This window comes from Heloderma suspectum, chromosome 3 (assembly GCF_057233095.1).
Source record: "Heloderma suspectum isolate Gila_16-S chromosome 3, 16-S_ref, whole genome shotgun sequence".
In the NCBI taxonomy this organism is placed as follows: Eukaryota; Metazoa; Chordata; class Lepidosauria; order Squamata; family Helodermatidae; genus Heloderma; species Heloderma suspectum.
In genome coordinates this window covers 3,504,985-3,524,474 of record NC_139460.1, presented here as the reverse complement: position 1 = coordinate 3,524,474, position 19,490 = coordinate 3,504,985, and the positions used below count along the sequence as shown (strand labels likewise).

The 19,490-nt window shown below is 50.1% G+C and overlaps 1 protein-coding gene across 6 annotated transcripts in view; it reads right to left on the bottom strand.

Moving 5' to 3' along the window:
* Window positions 1-12,331: 12,331 nt before the first annotated feature.
* ARAP1 (ArfGAP with RhoGAP domain, ankyrin repeat and PH domain 1) overlaps window positions 12,332-19,490 on the bottom strand; it is a 158,754-nt gene continuing 151,595 nt past the window's right edge. For all 6 annotated transcript variants that reach the window (XM_084842318.1, XM_084842319.1, XM_084842320.1 and 3 more), the window contains 4 exons: window positions 18,707-18,770; window positions 17,828-17,983; window positions 14,084-14,123; window positions 12,332-13,429 (listed from right to left, as the gene is read on the bottom strand). In XM_084842318.1, the coding sequence (XP_084698444.1) occupies window positions 14,106-14,123; window positions 17,828-17,983; window positions 18,707-18,770 (238 nt within the window). In that variant the 3' untranslated portion in view covers window positions 12,332-13,429; window positions 14,084-14,105. The remainder of the gene's footprint in view (window positions 13,430-14,083; window positions 14,124-17,827; window positions 17,984-18,706; window positions 18,771-19,490) is intronic.

Genomic DNA, 19,490 nt, shown 5'->3' with positions numbered 1-19,490 from the left:
GGTGAAGACCTTTTTATTTTCCCAGGCATTTTAGCTGTCTAAATTTTTATCTTTGCTGTTTTAAATCTGTATTTTAAACTCCTGCACTGCTGCTAGGTTTTATTGTGGTTGTATTGTTATATTGTGGTTTTAATGTTCTATATATTTTAAATTGTTTTATTGTGTGTTGTTTGGTTTTAATTTTTGTGAACCGCCCAGAGAGCTTCGGCTATTGGGCGGTATAGAAATGAAATGAAATAAATACTACTACGCTAAAGCCTTTGATTGTGTGGATCACAACAAACTGTGGCAAATTCTTAAAGTGATGGGAGTACCAGACCACCTTACCTGTCTCCTGAGAAACCTGTACGAGGGTCAAGAAGCAACAGTAAGAACCAGACATGGAACAACCGATTGGTTCAAAATTGGGAAAGGAGTACGACAAGGCTGCATATTGTCGCCCTGCTTATTTAACTTATATGCAGAGTACATCATGAGAAATGCCGGGTTGGATGAATCAGAGGTCGGAATTAAGATTGCCGGGAGAATTATCAATAACTTCCGATATGCAGACGATACCACCCTAATGGCAGAAAGCGAAGAGGATCTCAAGAGCCTCTTGTTGAGGGTGAAAGAGGAGAGTGCAAAAGCTGGTTTGAAACTCAACATTAAAAAAACTAAGATCATGGCATCTGGCCCCATCACTTCCTGGCATATAGAAGGGGAAGAAATGGAAGCAGTGACAGATTTTACTTTCTTGGGCTCCAAGATCACCGCAGACGGTGACTGTAGCCATGAAATTAAAAGACGCTTGCTCCTTGGGAGGAAAGCTATGGCCAACCTAGACAGCATAGTAAGAAGCAGAGACATCACCTTGCCAACAAAGGTCCGTCTAATCAAAGCTATGATTTTCCCAGTAGTAATGTATGGCTGTGAGAGCTGGACTATAAGGAAGGTTGAGCGCCGAAGAATTGATGCTTTCGAACTGTGGTGCTGGAGAAGACTCTTACGAGTCCCCTGGACTGCAAGGAGGTCAAATCAGTCCATCCTAAAGGAAATCAACCCTGAGTGCTCATTGGAAGGGCAGATACTGAAGCTGAAGCTCAAATATTTTGGCCACCTAATGCGAAGAGAAAACTCCCTGGAAAAGACCCTGATGCTGGGAAAGACTGAAGGCAAAAGGAGAAGGGGACGGCAGAGGATGAGATGGCTAGATAGCATCACGGATGCAATGAATATGAACTTGAGCACGCTCCGGGAGAGAGCAGAGGACAGGAAGGCCTGGCATGCTATGATCCATGGGGTCACGAAGAGTCGGACACGACTGAACGACTGAACAACAACAACAACAACAGAAGGTAAATTGAATTGCTGCAAGTGCGTGGCTAATGGGCAAGGGGGCGGGGAATCCTTTTTTGTATCTCTGACATTTGCATCATTACAGCAGGCCTATGAGTGACAGGCTGCCATTTATAAGCTGCCATTTGCTGTTGCTTTGGAACTGAAGTTTTCTGCAGAAGAGTAACTGAAGCATCCAGCACCCTGGTTAACCAGAGGAAAGTTGAGATTGGCTGACTGAAAGGTCTGCAAGCAAGAGTTATCCCTTTCACTTTCGACTCAGAGGGACTCTTGGTTGCACTGCTCTTATGTTAATAGTTTACTTGTGTATTCACTCTATACGTGCAACAGTTGTATTGTTCTTTGGTATAACTGTGGTTCTAACTAAAGAATGTTTAATTTAAATCCAGTTCTATCCCCTTCATGGATCACTGCCTTGTTGTGGCGAAGGGGCTTGCGTAACTCAGTGAAGCCATAAGCTATGCCTTGCAGGGCCACCCAAGACGGACAGGTCATGGCAGAGAGTTCTGACAAAATGTGGTCCACTGGAGAAGGAAATGGCAACCCACTCCAGTATTCTTGCCAAGAAAAAACCATGGAATGTATCACAATGCTAAACGAGATGATGCCGGAAGATGAGCCCCTCAGGTCGGAAGGTGTCCAATATACTACTGGGGAAGAGCAGAGGGTATTTCCAAGTAGCGCCAGAAAGAGTGAAACGGCTGGGCCAAAGCCGAAAGGACACTCAGCTGTGGATGATGGTGAAAAGAAAATCCGATGCTGTAAAGAACAATATTGTTTAGGAACCTGGAATGTCAGATCAATGAATCAAGGTGAGCTGGAGGTGGTCAAACATGAGATGGCAAGATTGAACATCGACATCTTGGGAATCCGCGAACTAAAATGGACAGGCATGGGCGAATTTAATTCAGGTGACCATCATATCTACTACTGTGGGCAAGAATCCCTTAGAAGAAATGGAGTAGCACTCATAGTCAACAAAAGGGTGGGAAAAGCAGTACTGGGGTACAATCTTAAAAACGATAGAATGATCTCAGTACGAATCCAAGGCAAACCATTCAACATCACAGTAATTCAAGTCTATGCCCCAACCACTGAGGCCGAAGAAGCTGAGGTTGATCGGTTCTATGAAGACCTACAACACCTTCTAGAACTAACACCAAAAAAAGATGTCCTCTTCATCATAGGGGATTGGAATGCTAAAGTAGGAAGTCAAGAAATCAGCGGGATAACAGGCAGGCATGGCCTTGGTGTACAAAATGAAGCAGGACAAAAGCTAATAGAGTTTTGCCAAGAGAACATGCTGATCATAGCAAACACTCTTTTCCAACAGCACAAGAGGCGACTCTACACATGGACGTCACCAGATGGTCAATATCGAAATCAGATTGATTATGTCCTTTGCAGCCAAAGATGGAGAAGCTCCATACAGTCAGTCAAAACAAGACCTGGAGCTGACTGTGGCTCAGATCATGAGCTGCTTCTTGCAAAATTTCGGCTTAAATTGAAGAACGTTGGGAAAACCACTAAACGGTTCAGGTATGACCTAAATCATATCCCTGATGAATATACAGTGGAGGTGAGGAATAGATTTCAGGGATTAGACCTGATAGACAGAGTGCCTGAGGAACTATGGACGGAGGTCCGTAACATTGTTCAGGAGGCAGCAACTCAATCCATCCCAAAGAACAAGAAATGCAAGAAAGCCAAGTGGCTGTCTGATGAGGCTTTACAAGTAGCTCACGAAAGAAGGGAAGCGAAAAGCAAGGGAGAAAGGGGAAGATATACCCAACTGAATGCAGAGTTCCAGAGAATAGCAAGGAGAGACAAGAAGGCCTTCTTAAATGAACAATGCAAAGAAATCGAGGAAAACAACAGAATGGGAAAGACTAGAGATCTCTTCAAGAAAATTGGAGATCTCAAGGGAACTTTGTTTTGTGCAAAGACAGGCATGATAAAGGACAAAGAAGGCAGGGACCTAACAGAAGCAGATGAGATTAAGAAGAGGTGGCAAGAATACACAGAAGAACTATACAGGAAAGATCTGAATGTCCCTGATAGCCATGATAGTGCGGTCACTGAACTTGAGCCGGACATCCTAGAGAGTGAAGTCAAGTGGGCCTTAGGAAGCATTAGTAACAACAAAGCTAGCGGAGATGACAGTATTCCAGCCGAGCTATTTAAAATCCTAAAAGATGATGCTGTTAAAGTGCTGCATTCAATATGCCAACAAATCTGGAACACTCAACAGTGGCCACAAGACTGGAAAAGGTCAGTTTACATTCCAATTCCAAAGAAGGGCAACGCCAAAGAGTGTTCAAACTACCGCACCATTGCGCTCATTTCACATGCCAGCAAGGTGATGCTCAAAATCCTACAAGCTAGGCTTCAGCAGTATGCGAACCGAGAACTACCGGAAGTACAAGCGGGGTTTAGAAGAGGCAGAGGAACTAGAGATCAAATCGCCAACATTCGCTGCATCATGGAGAAAGCAAGAGAATTCCAGAAAAACGTCACTTTCTGTTTCATTGACTACGCTAAAGCCTTTGATTGTGTGGATCACAACAAACTGTGGCAAATTCTGAAAGTGATGGGAGTACCAGACCACCTTACCTGTCTCCTGAGAAACCTGTACGAGGGTCAAGAAGCAACAGTAAGAACCAGACATGGAACAACCGAGTGGTTCAAAATTGGGAAAGGAGTACGACAAGGCTGCATATTGTCACCCTGCTTATTTAACTTATATGCAGAGTACATCATGAGAAATGCCGGGTTGGATGAATCAGAGGTCGGAATTAAGATTGCTGGGAGAATTATCAACAACCTCAGATATGCAGACGATACCACCCTAATGGCAGAAAGCGAAGAGGATCTCAAGAGCCTCTTGTTGAGGGTGAAAGAGGAGAGTGCAAAAGCTGGTTTGAAACTCAACATTAAAAAAACGAAGATCATGGCATCTGGCCCCATCACTTCCTGGCATATAGAAGGGGAAGAAATGGAAGCAGTGACAGATTTTACTTTCTTGGGCTCCAAGATCACCGCAGACGGTGACTGTAGCCATGAAATTAAAAGACGCTTGCTCCTTGGGAGGAAAGCTATGGCCAACCTAGACAGCATAGTAAGAAGCAGAGACATCACCTTGCCGACAAAGGTCCGTCTAATCAAAGCTATGGTTTTCCCAGTAGTAATGTATGGCTGTGAGAGTTGGACTATAAGGAAGGCTGAGCGCCGAAGAATTGATGCTTTCGAACTGTGGTGCTGGAGAAGACTCTTACGAGTCCCCTGGACTGCAAGGAGGTCAAATCAGTCCATCCTAAAGGAAATCAACCCTGAGTGCTCATTGGAAGGGCAGATACTGAAGCTGAAGCTCAAATATTTTGGCCACCTAATGCGAAGAGAAAACTCCCTGGAAAAGACCCTGATGCTGGGAAAGACTGAAGGCAAAAGGAGAAGGGGACGGCAGAGGATGAGATGGCTAGATAGCATCACGGATGCAATGAATATGAACTTGAGCACGCTCCGGGAGAGAGCAGAGGACAGGAAGGCCTGGCATGCTATGATCCATGGGGTCACGAAGAGTCGGACACGACTGAACGACTGAACAACAACAACAACAACAGAAGGTAAATTGAATTGCTGCAAGTGCGTGGCTAATGGGCAAGGGGGCGGGGAATCCTTTTTTGTATCTCTGACATTTGCATCATTACAGCAGGCCTATGAGTGACAGGCTGCCATTTATAAGCTGCCATTTGCTGTTGCTTTGGAACTGAAGTTTTCTGCAGAAGAGTAACTGAAGCATCCAGCACCCTGGTTAACCAGAGGAAAGTTGAGATTGGCTGACTGAAAGGTCTGCAAGCAAGAGTTATCCCTTTCACTTTCGACTCAGAGGGACTCTTGGTTGCACTGCTCTTATGTTAATAGTTTACTTGTGTATTCACTCTATACGTGCAACAGTTGTATTGTTCTTTGGTATAACTGTGGTTCTAACTAAAGAATGTTTAATTTAAATCCAGTTCTATCCCCTTCATGGATCACTGCCTTGTTGTGGCGAAGGGGCTTGCGTAACTCAGTGAAGCCATAAGCTATGCCTTGCAGGGCCACCCAAGACGGACAGGTCATGGCAGAGAGTTCTGACAAAATGTGGTCCACTGGAGAAGGAAATGGCAACCCACTCCAGTATTCTTGCCAAGAAAAAACCATGGAATGTATCACAATGCTAAACGAGATGATGCCGGAAGATGAGCCCCTCAGGTCGGAAGGTGTCCAATATACTACTGGGGAAGAGCAGAGGGTATTTCCAAGTAGCGCCAGAAAGAGTGAAACGGCTGGGCCAAAGCCGAAAGGACACTCAGCTGTGGATGATGGTGAAAAGAAAATCCGATGCTGTAAAGAACAATATTGTTTAGGAACCTGGAATGTCAGATCAATGAATCAAGGTGAGCTGGAGGTGGTCAAACATGAGATGGCAAGATTGAACATCGACATCTTGGGAATCCGCGAACTAAAATGGACAGGCATGGGCGAATTTAATTCAGGTGACCATCATATCTACTACTGTGGGCAAGAATCCCTTAGAAGAAATGGAGTAGCACTCATAGTCAACAAAAGGGTGGGAAAAGCAGTACTGGGGTACAATCTTAAAAACGATAGAATGATCTCAGTACGAATCCAAGGCAAACCATTCAACATCACAGTAATTCAAGTCTATGCCCCAACCACTGAGGCCGAAGAAGCTGAGGTTGATCGGTTCTATGAAGACCTACAACACCTTCTAGAACTAACACCAAAAAAAGATGTCCTCTTCATCATAGGGGATTGGAATGCTAAAGTAGGAAGTCAAGAAATCAGCGGGATAACAGGCAGGCATGGCCTTGGTGTACAAAATGAAGCAGGACAAAAGCTAATAGAGTTTTGCCAAGAGAACATGCTGATCATAGCAAACACTCTTTTCCAACAGCACAAGAGGCGACTCTACACATGGACGTCACCAGATGGTCAATATCGAAATCAGATTGATTATGTCCTTTGCAGCCAAAGATGGAGAAGCTCCATACAGTCAGTCAAAACAAGACCTGGAGCTGACTGTGGCTCAGATCATGAGCTGCTTCTTGCAAAATTTCGGCTTAAATTGAAGAACGTTGGGAAAACCACTAAACGGTTCAGGTATGACCTAAATCATATCCCTGATGAATATACAGTGGAGGTGAGGAATAGATTTCAGGGATTAGACCTGATAGACAGAGTGCCTGAGGAACTATGGACGGAGGTCCGTAACATTGTTCAGGAGGCAGCAACTCAATCCATCCCAAAGAACAAGAAATGCAAGAAAGCCAAGTGGCTGTCTGATGAGGCTTTACAAGTAGCTCACGAAAGAAGGGAAGCGAAAAGCAAGGGAGAAAGGGGAAGATATACCCAACTGAATGCAGAGTTCCAGAGAATAGCAAGGAGAGACAAGAAGGCCTTCTTAAATGAACAATGCAAAGAAATCGAGGAAAACAACAGAATGGGAAAGACTAGAGATCTCTTCAAGAAAATTGGAGATCTCAAGGGAACTTTGTTTTGTGCAAAGACAGGCATGATAAAGGACAAAGAAGGCAGGGACCTAACAGAAGCAGATGAGATTAAGAAGAGGTGGCAAGAATACACAGAAGAACTATACAGGAAAGATCTGAATGTCCCTGATAGCCATGATAGTGCGGTCACTGAACTTGAGCCGGACATCCTAGAGAGTGAAGTCAAGTGGGCCTTAGGAAGCATTAGTAACAACAAAGCTAGCGGAGATGACAGTATTCCAGCCGAGCTATTTAAAATCCTAAAAGATGATGCTGTTAAAGTGCTGCATTCAATATGCCAACAAATCTGGAACACTCAACAGTGGCCACAAGACTGGAAAAGGTCAGTTTACATTCCAATTCCAAAGAAGGGCAACGCCAAAGAGTGTTCAAACTACCGCACCATTGCGCTCATTTCACATGCCAGCAAGGTGATGCTCAAAATCCTACAAGCTAGGCTTCAGCAGTATGCGAACCGAGAACTACCGGAAGTACAAGCGGGGTTTAGAAGAGGCAGAGGAACTAGAGATCAAATCGCCAACATTCGCTGCATCATGGAGAAAGCAAGAGAATTCCAGAAAAACGTCACTTTCTGTTTCATTGACTACGCTAAAGCCTTTGATTGTGTGGATCACAACAAACTGTGGCAAATTCTGAAAGTGATGGGAGTACCAGACCACCTTACCTGTCTCCTGAGAAACCTGTACGAGGGTCAAGAAGCAACAGTAAGAACCAGACATGGAACAACCGAGTGGTTCAAAATTGGGAAAGGAGTACGACAAGGCTGCATATTGTCACCCTGCTTATTTAACTTATATGCAGAGTACATCATGAGAAATGCCGGGTTGGATGAATCAGAGGTCGGAATTAAGATTGCTGGGAGAATTATCAACAACCTCAGATATGCAGACGATACCACCCTAATGGCAGAAAGCGAAGAGGATCTCAAGAGCCTCTTGTTGAGGGTGAAAGAGGAGAGTGCAAAAGCTGGTTTGAAACTCAACATTAAAAAAACGAAGATCATGGCATCTGGCCCCATCACTTCCTGGCATATAGAAGGGGAAGAAATGGAAGCAGTGACAGATTTTACTTTCTTGGGCTCCAAGATCACCGCAGACGGTGACTGTAGCCATGAAATTAAAAGACGCTTGCTCCTTGGGAGGAAAGCTATGGCCAACCTAGACAGCATAGTAAGAAGCAGAGACATCACCTTGCCGACAAAGGTCCGTCTAATCAAAGCTATGGTTTTCCCAGTAGTAATGTATGGCTGTGAGAGTTGGACTATAAGGAAGGCTGAGCGCCGAAGAATTGATGCTTTCGAACTGTGGTGCTGGAGAAGACTCTTACGAGTCCCCTGGACTGCAAGGAGGTCAAATCAGTCCATCCTAAAGGAAATCAACCCTGAGTGCTCATTGGAAGGGCAGATAATGAAGCTGAAGCTCCAATATTTTGGCCACCTAATGCGAAGAGAAAACTCCCTGGAAAAGACCCTGATGCTGGGAAAGACTGAAGGCAAAAGGAGAAGGGGACGGCAGAGGATGAGATGGCTAGATAGCATCACCGATGCAATGAATATGAACTTGAGCACGCTCCGGGAGAGAGCGCAGGACAGGAAGGCCTGGCGTGCTATGGTCCATGGGGTCACGAAGAGTCGGACACGACTGAACGACTGAACAACAACAACATAACTGTGGTTCTAACTAAAGAATGTTTAATTTAAATCCAGTTCTATTCCAGGTAAGCCCTGTGGGAGTTGCCTAGGCACAGGCCATACTAGCACCCCAGTCCTAATGCAGAAGTTCCCAAGTTCAAGAGGCCTCACGTCTCCTGCCGAAGAGTCCCAGGGAGCAGGGCTGGGAAGGATCTCCGCTACAGACTGACCAGAGACTCCTGCTGTAGTGTACTGAGTATATGATATCATTCCCTATGGACACTCAGATCTAATCTGCAGAATTCAGTATCTTCTCCTGCTTTCTCCTCTTTGCAAGGACATTACCAGAGGCTGAGGTGATGCACCTGGGTGGGCAAGAGGTGTTAAGGCAGACCGGTAGAGCCCAGGCTTCCTAGAAATGCTCTTGCCAGACACTGGGTTGCCCTGGCAACATCATCCCAAGGTTACCTTGACAGTATTTTGCTTACATGCCAGAATCAATTCCTAGAATCCAGATGAGTAGCTTTCAAATTGTGTTTGGGGCAACCCCTGAGCATTCCTTGGAAGCGTCTCGAGGGCTCCTTGGTGAGAAGATCAGTCATGGTGGGCAAGCTTCCTGGAAAGCTTGTCCACCAAAAGATAAAGTTTTAAACCTTATCGACAAATTGAAAGCAAATATATCACCGCGCCCAGATGGTATCCATCCTGGAGTTCTCAAAGAACTCAAATATGAAATTGCTGATGATCTAACCAAAATATGCAGCACGTCCCTAAGATCAGCCTCTGTACCAAAGGACTGGTACATGACCAATGTATCACCAATTATTAAAAGGGATCCAGGAGGGATCTGGGAAATTACAGGCTGGTTAGTTTAACATCTGTTCTGAGTAAATTGGTTGAAAGCATTATTAAAGATAAAATTAGTAAGCATATAGAAGGACAAGCCCTGCTGAAAAACAATCAACACAGCTTTTGCAAAGGTAAGTCCTGTCTCACTAACCTTTTAGAGTTTCTTGAGAGTGTCAATAAACATGTAGATGGGAGGGATCTGTTAGACATTGTATACTTGGACTTCCAAAAGGCTTTTGATAAAGTTGCTCACCGAGGTCTCCTGAGCAAACTCAGCAGTCATGGAATAAAAGGATAGATCCTCTTATGGATCAGTAACTGGTTAAGGAACAGAAAGCGGAGAGTACGAAAAAAGGAAAGTAAAGGTTCCTCTTTTGCAAGCACCGAGTCATTACTGACCCCTAGAGGGATGCCGTTTTTCCTCGGCATTTTCCTGGCAGACTATAGCGGGGTGGTTTGCCATTGCCTTCCCCAGTCCTAACTACCTTGCCCCCAGGAAGCTGAGTACTCATTTTACCGACCTCGGAAGGATGGAGGGCTGAGTCGACATGAACCGGCTACCTGAAAACCAGCTTCCACTGGGATCGAACTCAGGTCGTGGGGAGAGTTTCGGTTGCATTACTGCAGGGTCCCACAGGGATCTTTATTACGACCAAGGCTTTTCAACCTGTTCATAAATGATCTGGAATTAGGAGTGAGCAGTGAAGGGGCCAAGTTTGCTGATGACACCAAATTATTTAGTGGTTACAACAAAAAGGGATTGTGAAGAGCTCCAAAATGATCTCCTCAAATGGGGAGAATGGGCATCAAATTGGCAAATGCAATTCAATATAAGCAAGTGTAAAGTGATGCATGTTAGGGCAAAAAATCCCAACCTCAAGTATAACCTGATGAGGTCTGAGGTAGCGGTGACTGGCCAGGAAAGAGATCTTGGGGCTGTGGTGGACTGTCCCAGTAGGTATTCAGTGGAGAGGGACCTGTCCTTTGTACATGCTCGGAGGCCTTCTCAGCATTGACTTGCACATTCCAGGCTGGGCCCCAGCATGCAGAACAAGTCCTGGGTCCGAGCAAGGTATATTTCTAGAAAACCCGCCCTCCGCCTTACCTGCAGCGACGCAATCAATGTGGCAGCTCCACATCCACCCACATCCCTGCTCTGACTCTAATTTCCTAAATGGAGCACAAAATCCCCACATCGCTGCTGTCTCCTCCCAACTGCTAATGCAGCCATCATAGCCAAGTGAGGCTAATGGGGCCTGGGGCCCTATGCAGAGGAAGGGAAGGGGCTCGCTTCCATTAGCAGGCTAAGCAACCACAGCTTTGGCGTTAATGGATAGTGGCTACGTTTTTTTGTTAAGGACATGCGTGCCTTTTAAAATGAAGGGAGAAGTTGAGATAAGAACATGCTGGGAAAGAGCCTCAGCTCTCAGGCCGCCTTAGATCCGCCTCTGCTCTGAGGCATGCTCAGGGCAGCCCAGGCCCACAAGGAGCCGGGGCACGGGCAGGCTGCTCCACCTGAACTCCCACTCCCAGGGAGGCCCAATAGTATCGTGTGGTCAGACCGAAGGCCTCCCCAGCCCAGCCTTCTGTTCCCACAATGGCTGACCAGGCGCCCCAATGGGAAGCCCCCACGCCGGGCACGAGTGCGGTAATGGCCCGTGCTCAGCCTGAAACGAGCTCAAGGCAGGAAGAGCATTGGAACGCGGGGATCTGCTGCCGCCGTAGCCCAGCCCAGACGATGCTGCCCAGCCAGTCCACGGTTGGCCACCTGATGGCAGTGACTGCCCAGGATCCCAGGCAGAGACAGGCCTTCCTCGCCACCTGCTCCCTGTAGCAGGCCTCTGAATGCCAGCGGGTGTGGAACACGGGCAGGAGGCTGCTCTTGCACCCCTGTCCTCCTTGTGGGCTTCCCATTGGGGTGTCTGCTTGGCCACTATGGGGACAGAATGCTGGATGAGATACAGGCCTTGCCTTTAGCCCAGCTCCGGGGCCCTTCCTGTGTCCTGAGCTGACCCTCTTAACAGCAGAGGCCCACGGGGACTGGACAGAGACCTTCTGCGGGCCAAGCAGGGGACGCTGCCGTGCAGCTGTGGTCCCAGGGCGGTGGCCTCATCCAGACATCAACTCCCTACGATACTATCAGATGGCTGACGATGAACGTACTGGAGAGCAAGTATCTCCAGTATACCTGGTGTCCAGTACGTATCAAGTCATTCATCTCCACTCCTCTTTGGCCTCTTAGCCAACAGGCCCTCCAGGCTGCGGATTAAACACATTCACATGTGACGTTTTGCTGGGCGTCTGGCTCCCCTCTCCCCTAGTCTCCATACCAACTGGGCCCACTTGTCTCCAGTTTCCAACCCTTCCCCTTCCTTTCCTCTTTCTGCCCAGCAACTCTCTCTCGCATCACAGAGTCACGGGGGGGGGGGGGGGGCTTGTAAGTCCAGCCCCCTGCTTGATGTGGAGATCCTGAGCTAGACAAACAGGGGTGGGTGGGGTGGGGGGCTGGCTGCAGTCACTCAGCACTGAGGGTAAAGCCATCCGTAAAGTGTTTCACACCCTCCTTCCATGACTGACTGCTGGCACTTGATTCTAGGACTGAGGCTTGGTGCACTCCGTATAAAAGCTACAGTATTCCAAAACAGAAGCCACATTTTCAAAGACCCTCCCTCAAACCAAAGATAGTTTTCCCCCCATAAGAATAACTGTTTTAAGAGTTTGAAGCATGTGGGGGATTTGAATGGAATAAACCCTGTTTGCACCCACCTCAGGGTGTTGCTGGGGCTCAGGATAAAGGAGTCCTTCTCTCTTGCACCCTTGCTCCCCCTCTCCCTCCCCAGCTTCCGCCAATCTTGATCAGCATCATTGGCCCTTTGCCAAAACCTCCGTCTTGGTTTTCAAGCACTGCAGATAAATGGCAGGAACAACGCTAGACTGGATCCTCCAAGGACAAGGATTTGTTGTCGTTATTATTATTACAAAAACAACAAGACATAGCTTGAGAAAGATGGAACCTGCCCCCTTTTCACAACTTCCCAGAAGTGGTGGAACTTCCTATTTCCTGCACATCAGCAGAAGAGGCCGGAGAGGCGTCCCTCGACACACACCTTGTCCCTTCTGCATCGAAGTGCCAGCTGGGCTGAAGTGGCCGCACCCCTGACCACCACTCTGTACCCCCAAGCTTCTGCTCATGGCCCAGGCCAGCCATCGTCCCCCTCCTTCTAATCTATCCAGGCACCAGCAGCGGGTTTCTGGCCTTGTCAAAGGAGCGAGGAAGATGGACTGAAGCTGAAACACCCTCAGAGGTGTGGTCAACCCATAGCTTTGGAAAAGGCCATTCCTAACCAGCCACGTGGGGAAAAGGCAAAGGAAGGCAACCATGAAGCGCCTCCCCCTTCGTCACTGGCTTTCTCCAGCAGTGAGGCAGAGACTGGTGTCATTCCCCTGTTCCTCTGTTTTCCACGGTACCTTCCGCCAGCAGCCAGGAAGCCGATTCTGTTCCTCTTGGTTTGTCCTAATCCCGTCCTCTCTGGCCATTTTTTAGGTTAAAACAAAGATGGGCAAAACCCCAGAGTGCCTCCAGCCAGCGCTCAGACTCCACGCCTCCCCTGTACCAAGTGGGTGGCTTTGCGGTTTCCATCCACGACCCATTAGAGACAAACAAAGAGTCAGCGGTGGGCGGCCCTGGTGACCAGAACCACCAGGAGTCCAGTCGAACACTGGTCAGGTAGTGAAGCCGGCCCCCGCTGGAGGGAGGCCTCTGCTCGGCTTACGGAGCTCCTCTCCGTTGCCAGGATGTGGATCCGTTTGGCTGATCAATACTTGCAGAAGCGAGTCCAGTCTGCAAGGCACTTGCTAAATAGACCCCCCTTGTTTCCTTTGCCAGTCCGGTTGCTGTTGGCTTGGCCCGTCAGGGAGGCGGAGAGTCCAAAACGGGGTGCCTGTGGTGCTGAGTATCCCCCTCCCCTCCCTGCTGGAGCAGTCAAGCACTCTCTTGTCTGGAACTCGCCTCCACTCCCTTTGTCTTTTGCCAACAAACCTGCAGTCGGAAAGGGAAAGAAGCTGAAATGGCGCCCGCGAGCTGGATGCTGCGAAAAACCCGGGCAGACCACGACGGGAGGCAGAGCGCAGCAGCCGGCTGCTCAGGCAACCCAAGGAATATTTAGCAGTGGAGGTCTTCAGACAGACACTCCTCCGGGATATTCTAAGCAGGCTTGGATGTGGGGCAGAGGTGCAGAACCTTAGCCAAATCCCCAGAAGGCCCCACCCCTTTCCCTGGCCCCACCCCCTTTCCAAACGATGTCTGGAGGTTGCCCGGCTTTTGTGCACTCCCCCCCCCCACTTCTAATGGCTGAAATGCCTCTCGTATGGCTTGTGTACTGGCAGGGAAAGCTGGGGGTTTGGGCCCCACCACTTTCACCTTTAGCCCCACCCACTTCCCAAAATAGTCTCTTGCAAACAGCCCACCTCCCTGCTCCAGTGGTAACCGCTCAATCGCCTTGGGGGCTAAACCACAGACCACGGGGCATGGCACTGTGGGCTATTTTGCTACTGGGAACATTTTGGTTACAGAACGACAAGAGCAGCCGTGATGGTCTCTCCAGAAATGGGGGTGGCTGCCCAAACCTCTTCTTGGCACCCCTGGGGACTATCTAAGAGAATGCTTACATCTGTGGCCCAAGAAGATCATTACCTGGTGTGCTAGGCTTCCGGTTTCATACATCCCGAAGAAACTGGAGAGAAAAAGAAGGCAACATCAAAAGGAAGTAGTCACGTTCCTTAGCAACGCTTCTAGTCTGCATGTCCAAGCTCATCAGAGACATAGCTGGAGAGAGCATACGCCTTTAGGCCTGTTCAGGAATAATCCAGGCCTACAGGATGGTTTCCCTGGCCCTCCTCTGCTAGACATCCAGAATAATAAGGGAGGACCGGATCATTTCCGTACCAGAGTAATGCCCAACCCTCCAGCCTCAGCTCCAGTTCACCCCATAGGGCAGGGAGCTGGGAAGGAGAAGACAGGAGTTTGAGCCCCACCAGGTGGAAGGGGGGAAATGCTCCCACTCAGCTTTGGGGAAACAGCTGCAGCTCAGGGGTAGAGCAATCTCTGCCTCAGTCCCTGGGCTGGGAAGGACCCCTGCCTGAAACCCTGGAGTGCTGCTGCCCATCAGTGTAGATGAGGATACTGAGCAGGATGGACCTTGGCATGTCCATTACTGGGAAATCCACCTCATGTTGGGTCTGATGGAGTCCCCCGGAGTGCCTGTGCCACTGGTTTTTCCCAGAACTCCAGGAACTCTATCCTTTTTAAAATTTCCACAAATAGAGATCTGCACAAATTGCAACTGCGATTTGCGCAATCTGTGTAAGTTGCGGTCAAAATCTGCGCAAATGATTCAAATTGCTGGAGCAATTTGTGCAAAAAATGTAATCAATTTTTTATTGTGAATTTTAACTAAACCAAAGGAAAAAAATTCCCCCTAAACTGCACAAATTTAAAAACACACAGAAAATCCACGAACTAGCCCAACTCAATGCAGATCGAGTCAGGCCAGTTCCCAGAAAATGGACTGAAGGGGGGCTAAACCACGGGAATCTCATTGAGCTCCACCTCCAAACAGATTCCTCCGACATCCCTGGACGGACCCAGGGCCTGACTCAGTACAAGGCAGCTTCCCATGTTCCCACAGATGCCCAAGCTGAGGCCTGGGAAGTCCAAGCATGTCAGGCATACCAAGATGGGTCTCCAGGGCAGGTCCTGGACCAGCCTTCCTCAACCTGGGGCCCTCCAGATGCGTTGGACTGTGACTTCCAGAAGAGGGCTAGTGGACTTTGCCTGGGGTCCCAAGAGCCCCCCATCCCATCCCACCCCACCCAACCCCGAAGGACCCTTGGAGTGGAGTGTTTATTACCTACCCCGAACCCTGGGTCAAAATCAAAAGGAATAAATCTCCACCTTCTGGGAAAAGGGCAGCAAGGAAGAGAGACACTGCGTCCACTTTTTGATGGGAGGAAAGTCTAAAGTGTTTGGGGTGTTCCACTTCCTTTAGTTCACCAACACGCAAGATGTGGAGATGGCTGTGAGCTCTTAAGAGAGGACAAGGCAGGTTCATGGGTGACGGGGCTGGGAGCAGTGATAACAAGGTGGAACCTCTGTGTTCAGAAGCAGCCTAACCCTGATGGTGGAGACAGAGAACAGGGGAGGGCTGCTGCTGCTGCACTTATGCCTTGCTTGTGGGCTTCCAGAAGCATCAGGCTAGCTTCTCCTGAGAAACAGGATGCTGGACTTAAATGGTCCCTGTGAGCTCTCAGGGTAACTGTACACAGGGCACCACTGTGTGACGTCCCAAGCAGACAAAAACCCAGAGTTAAGGGAGAGCCAGGAAACAGCACCAGGTGCAGAGGCCACCCCAACGGGGTGGGAAGGGATGCTCCATTCCAGGGAGAGGCGTGGGCCAGAGGATGCCCACAAAAGGCAAGCAAGAGGCCTAGGCAACAGGGTGCCTGAATCTTAGCATTAGAGGGTGGTACGGCAGGAGGTATGTAGGGAAGCACGCCAAGGAAACGGGGGGTGGGGGTGCTCTCAGAAGAGGAAGCTACAAGCTCCAGATCTGCAGAGGGCTGCTCTAAGGCTTCAGGCGGAGGTGCACACTAGCCCCATGACTGGAGATCCCTGATGCAGAGACACAGCCAAAGGCTGGAAGTGGGATAAGTATGTTGTGTTTTGCACCTCAGTGCGGAGGGCCAGAAAGCTAAAAAGGGAATGGGTGTCATGACTGTGAGGAAGACAAAATCTACATGGGAGATTTAGAACAAAACCCCAACAATGATTCGGAGCATAAAGGGTTCCAGGCAGGATTCTTCCCCTGCCCTCCCTAGAGATGCTGCCGGGAATCGAACCTGAGACCTTCTGCATGCAAAGCAGGGTCTTCATCACTCAGCTAAGCAGCCCCTCCGCTGAGAACCAGGCTGTACCACCAGGTTCTCAATACGATCTTTAGAAATGCAGGAAGATCACCTTCATGAGCCCAACTGAAATGAAGGGGAGCTGCGCGAGGACGGAGGCCTGGCCCATTCTTTTCTGCAGGGGTTACCATCGCCAGGGTCGTTGCACAGCATTCCAAAGAAAGACTGGCCCTGACATGAAGTCTGGAACCTGCCTTCAGCCTTCCAGTCAAACTGAGACACCCCTGTGTGGAGTTTTGCCAGATGTTTGGAAACACTCAAAACTCCAGGAGCACGTCTCTGCACCATATTCTACATGCCACCCGTACAAATCCTCAACTCCTGGTGGAGTCGCAGTGCTGCGTAAGATGCCTTCTAAGAAGCTCCCTCGCCCACCCATGTCGCAGACAATTCACATCGCCCTGCAGAAAGTGAACCGGGGACCCAGAACGCAAACCCTCCCCCTGTGGCAGCAGGAGGCAAAACAGAGTATCTAGGAAATCCACCACTGGAGAAAGAAGAAACAAGCCAAACCAGGGCTAGGCAATTTGGTGCCCTCCAGATGTTTTCGACTACAACACCCATAAACCCTAGCCAGCATGGCCAGTAGTCAGAGATTCTGGGATCTGTGGTCCAAAACATCTGGAGGGCACCAGGTTGCCTACCCCTGGCCTAAACTATAGCCTGAGCCCCAAATGGCAGCTGCCCCAAACATATTGCTGAGCACATGCAAGGCAGTGAAGCAGGCTGGTGCCCAACCTGGTGTCCTCCAGATGTTATCAATTTCAGCTCCCATCCATCCCAGCCCTGGAGTTGTAGCCCAACACATCTGGAGGACACCAGGTTGGGAAAGGTTGCATTAAAGTGTCAAATTCACTCCAGATGTTTTGGACTGCAACTCCCAGCATTCCTGGCTATTGGCCGTGCTGGCAGGGGCTGATGAGAGCTGAAGTCCAAAACATCTGGAGGGCACCAGGCTGGGGAAGGCAGCATTAAAGTGTCAAATTCCGAGTGTCAGCCTCAAGCATTCTGATTTCAACTCTTACCTTCCAACCCCAGTTCAAAGGCGTTTGGCGCCTAGAGCAGACAGCGCCTGCCCTGCCCCACGAGATTCCTTCCCTGTCCAAAGGAGTGCCCACGCTGGCCATCTCCTCCCACTTTTATTTATTTATTTATCACATCTATATCCCGCCTTTTTTCCTCCTTAAGCAACCCAAGCCAGTGCACATTTTCCTCCTTGTCTCCATTTTATCCTCACAACAACCCTGTGAGGTAGGCTGGGCTGAGAGTCTGTGACTGGCCCAAAGTCACCCAGCGAGCTTCCATGGCTGAGTGGGAACTCGAAACCGGACCTCCCGACTCCCAGTCCAACACTCTCGCCACCATGCCACACGCCACCATGCTGGCTTTGCACCTGTAACTCCAGGCCAGTGGCCCAGGTGCTGCCTGCACAACCTAGCCAGATGGGCCGGGGAGGGCGTTGGCGCCCACTCACCGTCAGAGGGTTGGCCGTGAATGCCGCAACGCTGTTCCGCATCTCATTCTCAGTGCCTCGCAGCGGGATCAGCGAGATGTTCCCCAGCCGGGAGTCCTGCTGAGTCCGGGATGCCCGGACCTTGGAGGACTCCGAAGGCCAAACATTGCCGCCATGCTGGGAAGGCAAGATGGGGGCGGGGAAAGGAGAAGTCACGGGGGAGAACGGGCCGGGCTCTCTGGGGGAGAACGCCCCACAGGGGCTGCCACGCATGGCTCAGCCACTGCCGCCTCCTCAGCCACCAGCCCTGATTGCCCTCTCATCCCTCCCCTCCCCGCTCAGTTGATGCGCCTGCTGCTTCTCCAAGGTGAAACCACGCTCAGAGCTGCTCATGGCAACAGCAAGAGTTTACACAATACAACACAGAAACTTTTCTAAATTAACACTCACACATCGCAACCATTTCAATCATCACACACGAGACGTCTCGCATTCATACACGCTAGAACTGAACAGTCCAATACACTGAAGTTACACTGAAGTCCCGGGAGAGGGGCAGAGATCCAAAGCCCTAACCCATCCGCCCTGGCGCGTGCCCGCTCTCGGGACACAGCTGCTCATCAGGCTCCCTCTCGCTCTGGGAGGACTTGAGCCCCAGCTCTGGAGCCAGAGGGATGCTGGGCAGCTCTGCCTTGCTCCCAGCACGTGACCTGGGAGAGGCCAATGCAGCCCACCGCCCGGCCTCCCTTGCAGCCCATGGCCATGCCCAGAGGCAGAGGAGAGGCAGTCGGCAGGCAGCACAGAGACGGCGAGAGCAGGGGGTAAGATTCAACTCGGGGCGCTCAGGGGAGATCCGTCCCGGGGCCTCCCCCACCCTGGGCCGCCCACCCTGACAGCTACCTGCACGGACAGGAAGGTGGCGAACCAGGCCCGCAGCTCCATCTGCGTGTCGCAGCAGAGATACCTACACGAGAATCACAGAATCACAGAATAGTAGGTTGGAAGGGGCCTACAAGGCCATCGAGTCCAACCCCCTGCTCAACGCAGGAATCCAGGTCAGAGCATCCCTGACAGGTGGCCTCATCCAGCCTCATCATGAATGCCTCCAGCATGGGAGAGCGCACCACCTCCCTGGGTCATTGGTTCCATTGTTGTACTGCTCTAATGGTCAGGAAGTAACAGTCAGGAAGGCAGAGGGCAGGGGGCAGCATCAATGAGCGGGAACAGAGCTGCCACGCTGCCTGGCTGGCCTGCTGGCGGGCTACACCCCCTCCTTCTCCCGCAGCGCAACTGGCTGCCCAACAGGAGAGGCTGCTGCCGCGAAAGCCATCTCAGGCAGAAATCCCTGGGCGGGCGCAGGACATGGCAAGACACGGCATGCTTGCGCCATGCAGTCTGGCTCACTCCCTTCCCATCAGCGCTGCCTCGCTGGACGCCACGATGTTGTTGCCAGAATCGCCCTGGCGAGACGCGCACGCCGGGGCGTGCAGCCAGGCAGACTCCCACGGATCAAGGCCTCGCCACGCGGCAGGCACCACGAATGGAGACCAAGCGCTGGCCCTCAGCCGAGACTGCTGCGGTGGCTCGATGGCTGCGGGCGCACAGGACTCCTGCTGCATGACTGTGCTTTCAATTAGTGTTAGCCATCCGGAGAGCCTTTCGGCTGAGGAGGGTGGGATAAGGA